Genomic DNA, 18752 nt, shown 5'->3' on the forward strand with positions numbered 1-18752 from the left:
TTATGAAGAAAATAATGGAGAGCAGATCACAGTTCTGCCAATGAACAGATTCATAGTGAAAGCTGCACTGTGATTTCTATATGAAGCTCTGTCTGCCTCTCTCAAGAAAAAGATTTGGAAGTGTTTCAGAGAAGACCAACAAGGATGATCAAATACAAAGAATATTTTCCATGTGAGTAAAAAGTGGATAGTCTTTTTAGGCTGGAAAAAAATAGACTGAAGGGGATTATAGTACCAAGTTCAGCAAATAGAGGTTGCCTGGAGTATGATTTCTCATCATCCCTTCAAGGTAAGAACCAGCAGCACCCCATAAATTAGCAGGTAATAACAAAAAGAGCAAAAACCAGATATTTTTTTAATATTGTGCTGTGTCAGACTGCTTCACACAGGGTGTGGTGCACTCCCAAATCTCATATGTATTCAAAAATAAATAAAACATTTTAATGGGAGAAAAATATCCACTAACATTGATGGAATGCAAGAGCCCATTTCTGCTTCCGGAGCCCATGGGCTGCGGGTGGCTGAGGCTGGCAGAGCATTCCTGGAATCACTGTGGGACCTGTGGCCTCTGTACCCCAGCATGGATGCACCAACCAGACTCCAGGAACCAATCACTAAATTGCACTGTCTTGTCCTAGAACAAGCCACCAGTGGAGAAATAGAAAACAGGTTTTTTGTAGCTATACTGAAACATCACAGTTGATTTTAAGCCTCTTAGACAGTATAATACTGACTGCAAGTTCCTGCTGAGGGCTATCGACTCCAGCCTGTGCCAAGCTGCAGGGAACACCCTGTGCCATGGCTGCGTGTGATGGAGCGCGTCTCTGCACCAACAGCGTGACTGACTCAGATCAGAAGCCAGCTTCCTGGGATTTCCCACCAGCATCCTTTCACACTGCCATCCAGCAGCAGAGATCTGTGCATCCATGAGGTGGCAGGCACCAGAAGACAGCATCATCTTCAAGCCACACGGAGGGATTAGTGCAGGCTGGAAGCAGCCCCCCGCTGCCCTGTGTGCAGGGTGGGACACACTGCCTGGTGGGCTGTGGGGAAGGAGGGGGCTTGCACTGCAGAGGTGGCTTTCCCAGGTCGTGTGCTTGTAAGCAGACAACGTGGCAAACAAATTGAATGTTGTAGTGTAACTCCTAATCTGGTTCTTTTGAGGCGCCTGCTGTGGTGCTGCTGTGGTGCTAAGGAAAGTCTGCATGATGGAATGCAAGGCTATACCTTAAGTACTTCAAATTAATTGAGAGCAGTAGCATTTCATGCGGTGGGACCACATGGAGGCCACTGACTATTTACAGTGCTGTAGGTAAGAGCTGCAGGCAGCGTGGATTGTGTGGCAGGACGGGCAGGACGGACGGTGTGGGCCGTGCAGACCGGGCACCAGAGCAGCAGCTGACAAAGGTCAGCTGTGTGGTGCTGTCTTGTTATTACTTCAGGCAGCATCTCTGCTTCGTCACACACTTCCTATTCTGCGACACACCGCTCTCAGCAGTGATTCAGCAGTCACAGATTCTCCATCTTTTTATCAAGGTTAATTCCCCATCACCATTATTTTTGCATACCTTCTACTGCAAGAATGAAGAGGCCAATACTGAGCAGCAGTGAATGCTCAACCAGCATAGTAACCAGCCAAATTCCATATTAGCAGCATGGTTTAAATACCCAGCCTGCTTCTACATGGTGATCGATAACACAGTGGAAGGGAGTGGAAGGGGCCCCTGATCCAGTTGGGTAATGGTCCCCTATTTCTGGAGTTTGTAAGCACAATATCAAAATTACAAAGCACAACACTTTCCATTTCTTGCTATCATTTTGAATTAAAGACTTTCTATTGAAGACACTCACTTCAAAAACCAGCCAGGCACTTTCTAATATTGAGCAAAATGCCTGAAGAACAAATTGCTCCTATCAGAAATAAAGCATTTTAGTTCTGCCAGAAGCAGAGAGATCTGTGTTTGTAAGTCCCTCCAAAGGCAACTCCATCTTTCCTGTTTTCCTCTCATTTTCTTTTGATGCACGAAGCCTGCACATTGCAGTGCTGTGATTGGATTCAGCTTTGGAGCAGTGTAATTGTAAATATTCATTGGAATCCAAGCTAGTTTTCCCAAGTCTTTCTTAAAAGCTTTGCAGTTATACAAACAGCCATGGCTCTGAATTAGCCTCACAGCCTGGGGGCTGCCTATTCCTCCCCAGCCCCAAAGTCTGCTCTGTCAGAGGCTGCATGGAGAGAAATCAGCCTTGCCAACCATGTTAATCAATGCTGTATTATTTTCTTTATTCCGTCTTTAATGACTGTGCTGTAGAGCTGGCTCTCAGATACAGGTATCCCATAGGGCTCCTCACTGGTGTCTACAAAAATAACATGGCTTAGCTTGGCTCACAGTTGCCCTGAGTGTCCTGGCCATGTATTTCAGTCCCTGTCTCTCTGCTGATGTTGACAGGGTGTCTGTGAACGGCTCTGAGTCCTGGTATGTGGTATACAGTACGTGGTACAGGGTACAGGGAATTATGCCTGTGACCATTCCTCCCTCCTCTGTGAATGCTGTGGCTGCTCTCCTACTGTGGGGCAAGGCAAAGGCAGCAGACTGCTACAGCCCCTGAGGAGCTGAGAAAAGCTCTGTCCATCAGCCAGAGCCTGCCCTTGCCCGTGCCAGCCCTGCACAGCCAAACTGCATGCTCCACGTAGATCATGCTCTCCAGGTGGTCTCTGACTGCAGCCATGTCCTGCACAGCTCATTTGCAGAGCAGCACATGTGAGAAACTGCACACAACTATTCTGCTGAGAAGGGAAATTGAATCCAAAAGTTCTGATAGCATATCTACACTCCTATCTCTGCCTCATCCACTCATGTGTTCCCCACCATGGGCGGGACTCTGGCCAAAGCCTGTGGCACAGCAGAACATGTAATGCAGATGGTGGGATTGGAGCCTTCATCACCCAGTGACCTCCTCCAGGCTCTGCTTGCTCCTTTCAGCATGTGTTACAGCCTCCTGGCACCAGGCAGGCTGGCAGTACAAGGGAAAACACCGACGGAGACTGTGGTGGGCTCTAGGGAAGGGAAGGGAAGGGAAGGGAAGGGAAGGGAAGGGAAGGGAAGGGAAGGGAAGGGAAGGGAAGGGGGGACCCTCTCTTTCTGCTTCATGTCTGTGTCCCCATTACCTCCTGCCCTTTGGATGTTCTCCCTGTGTTCCCCACCACCAGTCTCTTTCCATTTACCCAGCTCTCTCTGATTTTTGTCTCCCCCCAGGCCTCTTGCTTTTTCTTGACTCCCACACAGTGCTGCCGTCACTGCCGGCTTGGAAGGAGGCCCCAGAGCTGCTGATGTGGCTGTCCAGAGGTGCTATCCCTCTTCCAGCAACTTAGTGATTGTAATTCCAAGAACCACCAATGCCTTGTGTCCTGTGACCAGACCCAAGCAGCACTTCGCTTTCATTTGCTCTTTCCATTTTCCAGCAGAATTTCTACTTCCTGCTGATTTCCATTTCTTGGTTCCTTAGAGAACACGACAGGTCCTCCAGAGCTTGTGTATGCCCTTAACCCAGAGTCAAAGAATGGAGATGCAGTTGTCAGAAGCAGCAGTGGGAATGTGCCGCGATGGTGTGAATACACAGCAGCACCAGCAGCGGGCAGGAGGCAGCCCCAGGGACCGCTGCACACCTGCGGGCTCCCTCCTGTGTCCGTCTGCGCCTGACCATGGAGGGAAGTGTTTAAACACAACCAGGCCAGCCCTGGGTGGCCTGTTGTGGCCGACGCTGCCGGGGCAGGACAGGGGAATGAGCCAGGTGACCCGGTGTTTGACCAGTGGCAGTGGCAGGGGCTGGCTCCTGGGTGACTGGGCTGGGTGGGCCTCCTCACGCACCAACAGTCCCCACCACGAGGTTTCCTGGGAACATGCGGTAGCTGGAGGAGTAGAGCTGGGACACTCTGGGATGTGTCATGGCCTTTCAGCTTCCACTAGAAAGACAGCAGGGCAGAGCAGGTCCCGACCCATTACTGCTACTGTGGCTGTTTCCCCCCTCTGTTTTTACACATCCAGTTTGTTCTCTCTCCCTTCCCTCTCCCTAGAGCTGCTGTGGTTTTTAATAAGTATTTTTCAAGTAGCTGGCTGAGACCCTCGCAAGGATAATGAGATCATTCGCACCGCAGAATGCAGAGCCCTGCAAGTCCCGATTGCTATCGCTCCCGGTGGACTGCGCCCACAGTGCCTGTATTTCTACCGCTGTTCCTCATCCCAAACACAGCAGCATGCCCCGGGCAGTACCGGATGGGATCGGCCGGGGTACGGCTCCCTGCCAACACCATGAATTGTCACTGGAACCGCTCAGAAATAACCTTTAAGGCTTATTAAGATTCTACCGACGGAGACGTTGATCCCGCTTTCCCGTTCATGAATCCCATCCTCAGTTCAAGACCTGCCAGCGCTCCGCCTGCCCCGGGTTGAGGCTGAGCTGCGGCGGGAGCAGCGGGCAGACCCGGCACGGGCACTCCCACCACCGGGCACCCCTGCTCCGGGCAGCCCCGGCCCGGCACTCCCTGCACCTGCTCCCCCGGCACGGGCACCCCCATCCCTGGGACAGCCCCGCTCCGGGAACCTCGGCTCGGCAACGCCGGCCGGGCACCCCCGGCCCAGCCCCGACCGGGACCGCGGCAGAACAAAGGTGCTGGGCGGTGCTTGGGGCGTGCCCGGGGGGTGCTTGGTGGTGCAAGGCGGGTGCCCAGACGGTGCTCGGGGATGCTCGAGGGGCGCCCGGAGAGGTTGCTCGGGGGATGGCCGGGGGGAGCGCCGGGGGATGCTCGGCGGGTGTCCGGGGGTGCTCGGGGCGGAGCCGCCCTCACGGGTAGCGCCGCGCGGGCCGAGAGCGACCCCTGCCGGGCGGGAACGAGGCGGAGCGGGGCTTGTCAGCGCGCATGCGCGAGCTGCCGCCGCAGCCCCCCGGCACTGCGGACCCCCGGGGACCCCCGGGCCTCGCTCCGACCGCCGCAGCTCCCCCTCAGCCCCACTCCGACCGCCGCAGCTCCCCCTCAGCCCCGCTCCGGTCACCGCAGCCCCCCCTCAGCCCCACTCCGACCGCCGCAGCTCCCCCTCAGCCCCGCTCCGGTCACCGCAGCCCCCCGGGCCTCGCTCCGGTCACCGCAGCTCCCCGGGCCTCGCTCCGACCGCCGCAGCTCCCAGGGCCTCGCTCCGGTCACCGCAGCCCCCCCTCAGCCCCACTCCGACCGCCGCAGCTCCCCCTCAGCCCCGCTCCGGTCACCGCAGCTCCCCCTCCGCCCCTTCGGGCACCTCAGCTCCCCCTCCGCCCCTGTCCATCACTGCTGCAAGGTGCCCAGAGCAGCTGTGGCTACCGCATCCCTGGCAGTGTCCAAGGCCCGGCTGGACGGGGCTTGGAGCACCTTGGAAGGTGGAAGGTGTCCCTGCCCATGGCAGGGGTGGTACAACATGAGCAGATGGGGAGTCCTGGCTCAGGGCACCAGCAGAGCAGTGAGGACCTCGTTAAAGGACCAGCATCTGTGTCTGCTTTGGGATCAGGGGCTGATAGGTGGACAGAGCTGGAAATGTGCCATCCAGACTTGGTTCCAAGTGGCCATGGATGGCCCATCCACAGTGTCCAACTTGCTCTGCCAAGGGGTAACCATTTCTCTGTGCTGAACTCCAGTTTCAGTTTGGTTTGTGTCATCTCACAGACATCAGACTGGGGTGCACTTCTGCCTGCTGATACAAGAGCCTTGTCTGCTCTGTTCCCACTTTCCTCTTGCATTCTGATGTATGACCAAACTACGCCTTGCTCTGCACTAAACCCCTCACAGAACGCCACTTGAGTTGTGCAGTGCCCATGACTCCTTCTGGAGCCTTTCCTAGAGCTCCATGGTCCCCCAGCACCATGAGCACCAGCAGCACACAGGTTGCCACAGCCATGAAGGGCCATGCCACCACTGCAGCTGGATGTTTGGCCACACGAGCAGCCACCAGTGTGTCCCACATGATACTAGGATATGCCAGTGCAGCAGCTGCTGCACGAGCTGCTTGTGCATTCGTGTAAGTACAAACAACACCTTAAGTCATGTCTTCTTTGGCTCATCTCTGTGAAACAGGGATCACAGCATTTGTTTTGCAGAGGGGCCCTGCAGTTTGGTTCATGAATATCAAGTGGTTTCAGGGGCACCAATGGCCTAAAGCTGATGGAGGCCCAAGCAGTGGTCTCACCCAGCTGCCCTGTTTGCTAATCCAAGTGTGTAATCAGCACATACGGGCAACGTGTTGGCTTGGGCTGTGTCACACAGCAGCTCAGAACTCTCACTGTGAGCTCATGCACCCCAAGAGAGGTGATTGGTGTCTGCGCAGCCACCAAGGATGGGCGACGTGCAGGGGAGGACGGAGCTGGTGGCATGATCACGAGATGGGTGTCATCAACACACAGCCATGGCACAGAGAACATGCAAACCTCCTTCCACCCCAGCCACTCTGCCCTCCAGCTCTCCCGAATGAAGTACCAGCTTTGTTTTTCTGATTTCCATTTTGTATCCTAAAATATTCACTCCAAGTTCCGCTTGACAGACATGCCTAATCTAATCTCCATGTCTGCTTTCTAATTTTCGCAGCCAGGATAAAACAAATTGGCTGGCGTTAATTGCCTGTGCAGCGGCCTGGAGCTCTGAGCCGTGATTTACGAGCTTGGAGCAGGCGCTCTGCAACACATTTTTCTTAATTTATTTTTAATGAGTCTCTCAATTAATTTTCTTGGAAACATCTTAATGATGTTGGAGGCGGATGTTAATGAGGTTTGTAGCAGCACCTCATTTTGCATATTTTAATGTACTGAATGGCATGAAGCAAAATCCTGGTCCTAAAACAGAAAAAACCTCAAGACTGGAAAGGATTCCTGGGCTGACATTGCTGCCCTGGCTTGAGGCTGAGGCACTGCATGGGCTAGTTGGTGACTTTGAACGTTGTCAGGCTGAAGCTGGGTGAGCCCACAGGGATGGCAGGACCCTGGTAGCATGGGGAGGGTGAGAGGCCATGCTGGGTCATGGTTGGTGGCCAGACACTTCTTAACAGATAGAGTGAAAGCCTGGATACAGAACCTGGGCACTAAGACCCCCATGCTGGCATGCCCCGTGTTGTGGGCACCCCATTCCCTGCACAGCCCTTTTGGGCAGGAGCTCTCCAAGACCCAGGGCTGGGCTGCCTGGGGCTGATGACTGCGGGGTGCTCGGGGTGTCTGTGCTGGCCCGCAGGGTCACCGGTAATTGCTGACGCATGTGCCAGCAAGAGGCAGCAGCTGGATCGCCTTTGTTTGCTCCCAGCATGTCAGTCTTCATTAAACTGGAGGGGAATGAAAAAGGATTCACTTTTGTCCCAGCCTGAACATGGCAGCTGTTTAATTTCAATTAAGGTGGCACTGAAAAGAGTAGCATTACGGCAGTAATTAAAGTGAGACAACTCCCACCCCCAGGACTGTGCTCACACAGCAGAGGGGCCAATTTTGACCCCCACCTTCCTCCCAGCACCAGCTGAGTATGGGCAGGCAGCTGTGGGTCAGGGCCGTGGGGCTGCCCCACACGCTCACAAGGAGCTGGAGCAGTGTTGACCCCTTCAAGGCAAGCGCTGCCTGCAGCTCAGCACAGTGTGGCACCTCTGTGGTATAGAGCAGCATTGCCTGTAGCACCATGTAACATGGCACAGTGCAGCATACATGGCACAAGGCTTTGTCCCATAAAGGCTCTGCGCACAGTGGATGCTTTGTGCCCTGGCTGTCACTGCCTGAACAAGACTGAAGTCTGCAGGGAAATTTTATTTCCTCGCAGTGGCAGAAACTGTGGCCAAATTCAGTTGTGTTCTGGAAGCAGGGGGGGTCAGCAGCCCTGCTCACAGGACTGTTGGTGCTGTGCCTGATCCCATCACCCATGACTGTGACCCACTGGTGGAGCAGGTTGTCATGGCAACTGATGACTTCTGCTATGGTACATTTGCGTTCACCTTCTGGGCCCAGTTCAGCCTTGGAAATTTCCAGTTAAAACACGTACCTGTGAAACTGCACTGAGTGTTGGCAAGGGAGCACACACAGCCTAGAGCGCCCCGTGTCACCAGCGCAGGCAGCAGCAGGCCTATGCTCACACCACCACTGGCACCCAGAGACCCCTGTCACTGATCTCACCTGGGCGCTGTGGCGTGGCCCCAGGCAGGGCAGGACAAGCAGACACGCACTCTCAGCCTTTCCTGTGCACACTCAGCCTCCCCCGGGGCCTGTGGCCCATGGCCCTGTCACTATGTGCCCCTGCAGTAGGTCCCCTCAGCCCTATCCCTTGTGTGGGTGGCTGAGCACAGGCCACAGCCCTGAGCGCTGCCATCCCCACTGTCACCTGGCCCTGGCCACAGCCCAGCAGCGTGGCCTGAGGACAGTGCAGGGGCAGCATGAGGGTGGCAAGGCCCTGCCCTGACACAGGGGTGCTGCCATGTCCTGGACCAGTTCTGAGGATGATGCCCAGGACCGGGTGACCTCACAGTGGCATATGGAGTAGTGTCGCACAGCATGCCAGGGACACAAGATGGTGAGGAGCATGGCACAGGAAGGCTGCGGGCAGCAGTAGGATCAGGTGCTGCTGAGGAGAGGGCTCAGTCCCACAGAGCTCTGCCCTGCTTTTCCAGGAGCCCCAGGCTAGGCTTCTCCTGCTGGCAGCAGGTGCTCCTCAGACAGGGAGGGGCAGTGCCAGTACCGTGGGAGGGTGGGGCTGCCCCAGGCAGGGCTGAGTCACATCGTGGAACTAAGGGTTGTCTGGGGCTGCAGGAAAGGTTATGGTCCTTCCAACTGTGAGAGAGTGGCCAAAATTTGGCACATCTGGGGAGGTTCCTGCACCTCAGAGAATTGCCTTTGCAGGGGTATGGGCCAGGCTCGAAACACGGACAGGCTGCATTTGTCCTTCAGGTCACTTCAATTTTGTGCCCTGTTCCAGGTTCTACAGGGCAACAACCTGACAGCACCAGCCCTGCATGACTCTGCAGAGCTACCTCCACCAGGAGGTAGAGCTACCAGAGCTACCTCTTCCAGGACAAGAAGCAGTGCAAAACAAAGAAAGGACTAGACTGACAACCTTTAAACAAATAAAATTCTTTCCGTTCTGTAATAAAATTAGTGCCAAGCACCAAAGCCTTCCAGGGCTACAAGCTGTAGAGACCTCAGAACACATTGATTAGGGTAGGTGGGCACCACCTTAGGCCTCAAAGCAACAGGTTGTGCCTTCTTAGAGACCAAAGCGGGCTGGGGTGCGTCGTGGCGTCAGGGCCTCCCCCTGCTCCTTTCGCCCAGGGGTATAGATTTTAGTAGATCTGTCAAAGAGGACAAGGGCAGTTAATGGAAAATGCAACCTTTTCCTGCACCTGAACTCCCACAGGGAAGCAGGCAAGCCGTGGGCAGGCAGGGCTATCACGCACCTTGCGCTGCCCAGCGGGTTACGGCGCTCCTGCTCCTCCCGGCGGGCACGCAGCTGCTCCTCTGCCAAAGCCATTTCCTCCTCCATGGCAGACACCTCCTCCTTGGCACGGCGCCGGTTCTCCTGGAACAAGGCAGCAGCAGGTCAGGGACAGCAGACTCCCTGCAGGCCCACAAGCTTGCTCCCTTCATGTCAAAACACACACACACAGCAGCAGAATGCAGAGGGCCTGCAGTTTGCCAGCTCATCCAGGACAGAATACTTACCTGGCGCGACTTGCCGGCATGTTTGATACTGTAGAACATAGGGCCCAGCTCTGCTAGCCACTCGCCATCCACAGCAGTGACACACTGCATGTACTCCTGCAGGGACAAATAGACTAGGATAGCAGGATGGCATTCTTGGGGCCTAGGCACCATTCCCAGAGCCATAGCAGCTCCATTCCTCCCCCATTTGCTGATGGCACTTCTCAGGCTGAGACCATACCCCTTCCAGACAATTCCTCCTGGCCTCAGAAGCTGCTACAGGTTGGATTTGACCACAAGGAGGATCAAACATGTCCCACAGAAGCCAGAGAAAAACAACAGGAAGGGACAAACAGATGACACCAACATGTCTAATTGGTATAGATGGAAAAGGCTGATATCTGCCACTCAGACTGATCTCAGTCTCACAGCAAAGCCCTCCCATCTCCCCTGGAGAACTCATCACCCTTCCTGCTAGCCCTCAGCTCAAGCTCACCTTGGTAGTCATAACCAATTCATGGTACACAATGTAGTCTGGTGTGTAGCCCATGCCAAACAGAGAGCTCGTGGGGTGCAGGTGGCAGGGCATGCCTGTGCGGATGTTCACATACTCCCCAATGCCCTGCAAAGACAAATGTGCTTAGGCCACCTGTTCCCAGGCAGGGCCTTGCAGCCCCCAGGCAGCTCAGACACCTCTCACCTTCAGCTTTGCAGCCTGATGGAAGTATGCAGCACAGATGCACTTCCTGACAACATCCCAGTCCGTACCACAGGATGCCAGGCTCATGCGCTGCTGCACCATAATGTCCTTGAGCTGGGCACGCACCTCCCGCACCTGCAAAGGTGTGTGCCGGTCAGATCCCTCTTCTGCACAAGGCTGTCTCCCCCAGCCTTACAGCCACAGCCTCACCTTCCGCATGGCCTTGGCATGGATGAAGTGCTGATTGCACCACAGGGTAGAATAGCTGTTGTTTTTCCACTGCAGGTAAACATTCAGGTAAGTCAAGTGATCACTCTCTGGAACAGCAAATTTCTCCCGCACTTGGTCACTCTCCTCCTCTCGGCCCTGAAGGGTAAGCAAAGAACATGTGTTAGTCAGAGGGCGGGGAAGGGCCCTGAGCTGCTGGAACAGCAGCATCTCATACCTTAGGCCGGTAAAAGATGGCAGGCACTGACAACATGGAGACAACAAGCAAGATCTCAGAGCTGCAACCCATGTCACAGGAGACAATAAGCATTTTGGAGAGTGCAGGGTCCAGTGGGAACTCCACCATGAGGCGCCCTGTAGAGGTCAGACCACCTGTAGGAACAGAACAGGGATCACTGATCAGCAGCTGGGTAGGCCCCAGTTCCATAGGCTGGCAGCCTACCCCAGCTGCCAATACCTGTGTTATCCAGGGCCCCCAGGATCCACAGCTGGTACATGGAGTTCAGCATATTGTCTTCAGGGGGCGGATCCATGAAGTGGAACTGCAAAAGGTCTTGCACACCCAGGGACTTGAGCAAGAGCACTACATTGGCAAGGTTGGTGCGCTGGATCTCAGGCACCGTGGTCGTCAGCAGCTCATTCTTGTAGGCACTCTGGGTGTAGAGCCTGGGAAGAGAGGCCAAGAGCATGCTCCTCCTGTTGGGCCACTGTGCTCCTTACAGACATGCCAGCCTGGCACAGGGCAGCAGCCCTGCACCCAACAGCAGGACCCTCGGGAGCCACTAATAGTCCAGCCAAAGTGGGGTCTCCCCATCACATTGGGGTATTTGGGCTGCAGCACAGCACATGACCAAGCACAGCCCTTCCCTGGTCTCACAGCACAGCCGGGGAAAGGCCTTTGGCTTGGTTCTTATCTCAGTGGCATCCAGGCAGACCAGCCACAATTGAAGATGGGCATAGGAAGAAAGTGGAGCACATCCTTTTCTCTGCAGAAGGACTGGGTCCAAAGAAAGCCTTCAGGCCTGCCGACTGCCCACACCCCACCAAAGTTCAACATAATGAACAGCTCCAGTGAGAAAAAGATCTACATAACTTGATGCCAGGCTGAGGATACAACAGGAACACCAGTGACATGCCTACCTGAAACAGTGGCCTGGGCCTGTCCGGCCAGCTCGGCCAGCCCTCTGATTGGCATTGGCCTGACTGATGGGGTAGATCTGCAGTGCATCCATGCCTATACGGGGGTTGAAAACCTTCAGGGCACAAGAAAGTCACACAGAAGTAAGGGGAAGGCTGGATCGTGACCTCAGAACTCCCTCAACCTACCCCAGAAACTAGAGACAGAGAGTATAGAAAACCCTGGCTCACCTTCAATTTGCAGTAGCCAGAGTCAATCACAAACATGATACCATCCACTGTCAGTGAGGTCTCTGCAATGTTAGTGGCAACGATGCACTTCCTGACCCCATCAGGAGCCTGCAAGCACACCGCATGTCAGTCACACCCCTGGGCATGGCTCTGCTCCACTGAGGAGGAGTGCAGAGTGGCAGATGGATGGAGGTGACTCCTGGGAAGTGGGGTGAGATACATGCTTTCTCTCACCCTCCACGTGCAATACTAACATATATCTACACCTCTTACTCCTGCTCTGTACTGTCTCCTGCTGCAGTTTTCCCTGTCCCCACCCCAATCACAAAGCACACATCAGCACCTTCTGGAAGATCTTGGCCTGCAAGTCTGAGGGCAGCTGAGAGTAGATTGGCAGTACAGCAAGCGCAGGTGCCTTCTCCAGCTCCTCAAGATGCTCCACAATCTGCTCTGAGGTCACCTAGACACAAAGAGGGGTGAAAACATCAGACTGAAACGATGGGGTAGGATAGTGCCTGTCCTTCCAACTCACCTCGATATCCTCCTGGCCAGGCATGAAGACGAGGATGTCTCCAGGAGCACCAGACAAGTGGACCTGCAAGGCTTGTTTCACTGCAGCCTCCACATAATCCTCCTGTGGGGTCTGAACAGCACAGCCCAGGTTAATATGGACCAATATCCTTACCTGCCCTGTCCTACGTACAAGACTGTAGCACATCACAGCCGCTCTTCCCCTGTCCTGTGTGTCCCCCTCAGAAACAGTACAGCTAGGTCACAATCCCCTCCTGCCAACAGCACAAAACTAACTACACCTTGCTGAAAAGAATATCCACAGGAAAAGTTCGCCCAGGAATGTGGAAAATGGGAACGTTCCCAAAGAAGGAGGCAAACTTGTCTGCATCCATGGTGGCTGAAGTAACAACAAGCTTCAGATCCGAGCGTCGGGCGACCACCTAAGAAGCAGATGAAAGGAACAATATGGAAGGCACATTTTTGCATGGCTGTGGGCTGTTTTCATTCTTACTGAGACAATGGCACAGGACAGAGCTTCTGTTGTACTCCAGAGGCACTGGCTGTGCATGCCAGGCAACACTGATGTTCTATGGTCAGTGCAGTTGAAAAGACCCGCCAGCCTCAGTCCAGGAAACCTTAATCCAGCAAAGTCCTCTGCATAGGCAGCTCTGACATTTAGCCATCAAGACTCTGGTAGCATTACAGAAAACTGAACCCCCCAGATGCAAGGACCAGGATGCTGGAGCAGTCAAGCGCAGAGATGTGGCAGCTCTGCCTCCCTCTCCTAGTCCTGTCAGAGAAGGGCTGCCCCAGATGACGCGGCCCCTGCTGCTGCCACAGCCCAGGATCACACCCACCTCCCGGAGCAGCCCGAACAGCACGTCAGTGTTGAGCGAGCGCTCGTGCGCCTCGTCCATGATGATGGCACTGTAGTTGTCCAGGTCAGCCTCCCGCAGCGACTCACGGAGCAGGATCCCATCTGTCATGTACTTGATCACCGTGTTCTCAGACGTGCAGTCCTCAAAGCGGATGGCATAGCCCACCTGGCAGGGCAGAGATACCAGCAGTCTTCCAACAGTCCCATGCGCTCTCTGTCATGGGGTGGTACCCCTGCACTCCCCTCCAGACTCACCTCCTCCCCCAGACGCACCCCCATCTCCTCGCTGACCCGCTTGGCCACCGACATGGCAGCCACTCTGCGGGGCTGCGTGCAGCCGATCATGCCATAGTCAGTGTAGCCGTCCTCATGGAGATACTGTGTCAGCTGAGTTGTCTTCCCACTCCCTGTCTCCCCCACCACGATCACAATGCTGTTGTCTCTGAGGGAAAGGAAAAGGTATCTCTTCATACACCTTCAAAGGAGGGCCTTTGTGTTCTCTAGCTAAGCATCATCCTAGTCAGGTGGGAGAGCTGAGCAAACACAAAGCAATGGGTTTTGTTTCCTCAGAGTACAGTTTCCCAAAGGTCATGATTCTACAATTCCTCAATGGAGCTCCCAAACGTAGGCCAATGCCCTGGGGATGCCCTGGCAGCCATACCTGAGGATGGAGAGCAGTTCCTGCTGTACAGCAAAGATGGGTAGGTATTGTCTCTGCTCCAGGATCGATTTCTTCTTGGCAAACTCACTGCTGGCTTCACTTTTTTCTTTCATGTGTTCAGCAAACTTCTGCTCTGTTCTAAGGAAACACCGCAAGTCCGGAAAGTGCCTCTCCACACACTTTGCTATGCCTGTAGCCCCCGTTACCAGCTGAGCAGGGTAATTCAGAACAAGCCCCTACTTGTAATCCACTTTGCCATCTTCTGTCACCATCTCGTCCTTCTCCTCCTCTTTCTTGATCCCCATTATGTCTCCCAGTTTGGTGCCTGCTAGCTCCCAGTGCTTGTGCTGAGCCTGGAAGGAGAGAGAACAGCATAACTTTGCCACAGCAAGCACAGACAAAATTCTTCCCCAATCCTACTCCTAAGACTAAGAAAAGGCTATTAGTACCCCAGTTCCTCAAGGCAGAACACACACTCCACTCCTACATCAGGTTCCCCTCTTCCAAATGAACTGAAGCAGAATTTTAAGGCACTGAGATGGATACAGAGACTTCAGGCAAAGGATTACCAACTGCCTCCTAAGAAAATAGCTCCAGCTGCTGACCCTTCCATTAAATTTGAACTTAAACCTAAACAGATGTGAACCAGAGATAATCTTCCTGCCCTTGCCAAGTGCCAACAGGCTTTTCTCCCATCTCTGCTGCCAGTTTAGCTACCACCACCATTCCACTCATAATTTAAGTAGGTCAAATCCAGCCCAGTTTCAATGTACAAGGAACACACCTGTATTTTCCCCACTGCTATTATGTGAGCTTTAGAAAAAGTCCCTAGAAAACATCCCCAAAAACTAACCTGCTACGTTACCCCATACTTCTCCTCACAACTCTTCTGCTGAGACGTGACTAGGTAAATCCTGCTGCCATACTGCCGGCTGACATTCCCTAAGCTACCTGGCATTCTTCCATCTGCTTCCTTCTCCCATAATCCAAATGTTCAAATGCATGGTGATTCATGTCCCAAGGCAGCGCACAAGAAAATCACACCACAGCAGCTGCTGCGAGGCAATGCAGTAAGCTGGGCTGCTAGGATGTCCCAGGTCACAAAAATATGAACTCCTTATCATCCCTGCTGCCAAAGCCTGAATGCTGCAGAGTCCAAACAAGGCTCTGAGGAACTACATAGGGTGTACAGCAGGCAGCAAGGCACAGGGCTGCAGCATACCCTCTTACGCTCCTTCTGCTCCCGGTGCTTGCGCACCAGCTGGCTGCCTTTCCGAGCGATGATGGCCAAATCCGAGGTGGCATCCTTCACAGGGATGACTGGCTCTGGCTGCAGGGAAAAGGCATTGCTTCACTAAAAAGGCCTCACATGTACAGGGCTCCCTGCCATCAGTGCCTTCAGCCACAGTCTCTACCTGCTTGGTGAAGACAATCCTTCCATCTAGGAAAGGAGGCACTAGATTGTGCACCAACAAATGCACTTTAGCAGAGTTATCCTCCTCAAAATCTTCATCCACCTCAATCCGATGGACCACACCACTGGTCAGCATGCGATTTGTCTCCCAGCGCTCATTATCCTGCAGGAAACAACGTATCAAACACAATGAAGCCCCACAGAAAGCCACAGACATCACACTAGAACACCAAACTTGGGCCTGGGCTCTGCACTGGCAACAGGATGGTTCAAACCTAGTGAGTCTCAAAGTAAACAAAAGGGACGGAACAGTAATTGGAAGGAGTAGAGTACAGGAAACTACCCACACGAAACACATGGTCAACAGGTTTGTCCCCAAGAAAATGCAGGACAGACACTGCCTGCAAGGCAGTCAGAATACATCAGGAAGCCTGGACACCATCCTGCTCATGTAAAGAGAGCAGCTGTCCCCAGCATCCACTGGGCCAACAGCAGACAGCCCCAGTAATGTACCTCACACTTAGAACAGCAGGAACATGGTCCTCTGCACTTCTGCTGCCCTGGACACTGCAATCCACCAGCCACTCCAACTGGGAATTCTGCCCATGCAAGAGCTGCAGGGCAGGGCTTTCCAGGGGAACTCAACCACAGTTTCCCTGTGAGCATTCCTTCAGCCTGGCCTAAGAGTGTCCTTCTCCACCTGGGAGCAAGGGTTCAACAAGTGGATCTTTCAAGAGGCAGCAAACCCTACGAGTTCAGAGCAGCCAACCCTGCATCTTGGCCTTACCTCATTGATCTGCCGCCGCTGTGCCGAGATCCGTTTCTGCCTCTGCTTGTGCAAGTGCTGCTCACGCTTCTTCACGTACTCCTCAGAGGAGTAAGCCAGAGGATTGTGAAACTCATCGTAGCCCTCATCCATCATGTACCAGTCCCGGTCAGCTTGCTGGGAAGGGAGAGGTGCAGCACTGAGTTCTGCCCATCCCCATCCCCATCCAGGCGGCCCCAAGCCCCCGGCCCGTGCCAGACTCACCCGCTGGTCGTCCTCCCACTGCTGCCGCTCCTCTTCCGTCTCAAAGGCAATGCCCTCCGCCCCTTCTGTGCGCCGCCCTGGAGTGAGCCAGAGAGCCCAGAATGTTCCCAAGGAAACCCCAGCTCTGTGCCACAGGAAAGGGGATTCCACACTGCCCACCCCGGGCAGTTCAGCCCAGACTGCTCACCTCTCCCTCGGGACAGGCGCGGCGTGGCCCCCAGGTGCCTCCGGTCATCAGCCCATTCGTTGTACTTGTACGATGGGGTTGGCAACGGCGTCTTATCAGAGTACCGGCTCCTCACAGACCTGAAACACAGCAGTGTGGCAGGGACTGGTGCCCAGCCAGAGCCTTCTCACACACACAGAGTCCCCTCTGCAGCCCCACAGCCCAGAGCACAGCCTCAGGCCCCGGTACCTGTCCCGCTCCCGACGGTCCGTGTCCCGCAGCGATGGCAGCCGGTGGCCACGCTCTGAGTCCCTGTAGGAAGGGCTGGGAGATGGAGACTCCCATTGTGAGCGATGGGCACTGCTGTAGCCACCATCATCCTCCTCCCAGCTGGAGCGAGACGGTGTGGCTGCATCTGGTACAAGAGACGGGATTAGACACCTGTTGCTCCAGCAGCGGCCCTGGGCACTGGAGTCACCTAACATTTTTCAAGAAAGGAGCATGGAGAGAGGGTGCCCACTGGCCCTCCCTCTAAGCGAAGGGACTGACCTAGTGATTCCAAGGAATTTCAAAGGATCATATTTCCATCACACAGACCCAGATCAGACCCCACTGAGATCTCTGCTAAGATCTGCCAGAGTTTCAAACATGCACAGCTGGCACATTGCTCCCAGATCCGAGTTGAGCTGGGAGTTTTATGCTTGCCTCAACCACAAACATTACAAGGTATGAACTTTTCTATCACCCCTGTCCTGGAAAAACAGCAGGAAGCATCAAAAACTCCAAGCATAAAAAACTCCAAACCCTGTTAGGTCTCACACAAGAGCTTTACCAGGTCCCACTCCCACCTTTGGGCCGATGTCGGGGGCTCTCAGGTTCACCCCTCCTGCTGCTCCGCTCTGATGAGCCGTCCCTCTCTGATCTGCTGTGATGACTCCTGTCCCGCTCCTCTGCAAAAACAAAATAGGATCAGGTGCCTATTGCACAAACAGGCTTCGCAAGCCTGCTGCAAAAATCACCACAAACATTAGTAAAGGCTACAAAAAAGTCAAAGGACAAACCCAGACCCAAACCAAGAAGCACACAAAGGTCTCTGAGCAATTACCACGGTCTCGTTTACGATCGTGGTCCCGATCCCTACTGCGTTCCTTCTTCCGCTCCTTCTCCTCCTTGGAGGAGGCAAAGACTCCATGTTCCCGCCGCTCCCTCTCCCGCTGCCGGCTGCGCTCCAGGAACTCCTCGCTTACACCCCCTGTGTAGGAAGGTGTCTCCACGTGGACTGAGCGGTAATGTCTGGACAGGCAGAGCAGAGAGGAGAAATGCTCAGAAGTGCTGAGCAACAGCTGCCCCTCGGCTGGTCCCGTACAGCTCCAGTCGAAGCCTGTGCCACATCGCCCCGCAGTCCCCCGCAGTCTTCCTCCTCCCCACCGGCGGCCGCAGCCCCGCCTGTCACCGACTGTGCCCACGCTGCGCTGCCAGCCCGGCCGGGCGCGGCCAGCGCCGGCACCCGGGGCTCCCTCGCAAACGCCACCTGTTCCTGCGAGCTCTGCGGTCGCTCCGGTTGGCCTCGTCCTCTTCCTCTTCCTCGGCGCTGCCCGCCTCGTCACGGCCATCTTCCCAGTCCTTATAGGATGCGACACGGGATCGCTTCCCCCCGGCCGCCTCCTCCTGCCGCTCCCGCCGCTTCTGCGCCGCCAGCACGTCCAGTCCCAGCAGGGAGATGCGCGGGGCCGGGGCCTTAAAGACGTGCTGCTCGGCGCCCCGCGCCCGCAGCACCAGCCCGCCCGCCTCGCCGCTCGGGCCCGTCCCCGACAGCCGATGCAGCGACTCCTCGCCCGCCTCCATCGTGGCCGCAGCGCTGCGCGGGCCCCGCAGTTCCCTCAACGCCGGTAACGCGGCTCCCGGAGCGCCGCCATAGCCGCCCCACAGTGCTCGGCGGGAGGAGCCGCTCTAGCCCCTCGCACCATAGAGACGGCGAGCAGAGCCTATGGCAGAGCCGCCACCATAGAGTGCCGACAGGCCACGCCCCCTGCCGGAGCCGACTTCCGGCTACGCGACGTCCCCGTGGTCACGGAGTCGCGGACGGGCGAGACGGGACAGTGGGGCAGCTCATAACA

The 18752-nt window shown here is 55.2% G+C and overlaps 1 protein-coding gene across 2 annotated transcripts; it reads right to left on the bottom strand.

Annotated features, from left to right (window-relative positions):
- Positions 1–9113: 9113 nt before the first annotated feature.
- DHX38 (DEAH-box helicase 38) lies at positions 9114–18556 on the bottom strand. 2 transcript variants are annotated; one of them, XM_058813756.1, is made up of 26 exons: positions 18167–18556; positions 17741–17928; positions 17484–17585; positions 16885–17050; positions 16657–16775; positions 16470–16546; positions 16227–16382; positions 15441–15602; positions 15248–15355; positions 14266–14378; positions 14026–14163; positions 13620–13806; positions 13345–13530; positions 12787–12927; positions 12507–12617; positions 12318–12434; positions 11975–12082; positions 11747–11859; positions 11064–11272; positions 10824–10978; positions 10589–10744; positions 10379–10513; positions 10175–10300; positions 9700–9795; positions 9435–9556; positions 9114–9329 (listed from the first exon to the last, which is right to left on the bottom strand). In XM_058813756.1, the coding sequence occupies exons 1-26, from the start codon at positions 18478–18480 to the stop codon at positions 9245–9247; spliced, it is 3690 nt and encodes a 1229-aa protein (XP_058669739.1). In that variant the 5' UTR covers positions 18481–18556; the 3' UTR covers positions 9114–9244. The 2 variants fall into 2 exon arrangements, with proteins under 2 accessions (XP_058669739.1, XP_058669740.1); XM_058813757.1 differs by lacking the exon at positions 12787–12927.
- Between the last annotated feature and the right edge of the window lie 196 nt (positions 18557–18752).

The sequence above is a fragment of the Ammospiza caudacuta genome, chromosome 13, assembly GCF_027887145.1.
Source record: "Ammospiza caudacuta isolate bAmmCau1 chromosome 13, bAmmCau1.pri, whole genome shotgun sequence".
In the NCBI taxonomy this organism is placed as follows: domain Eukaryota; kingdom Metazoa; phylum Chordata; class Aves; order Passeriformes; family Passerellidae; genus Ammospiza; species Ammospiza caudacuta.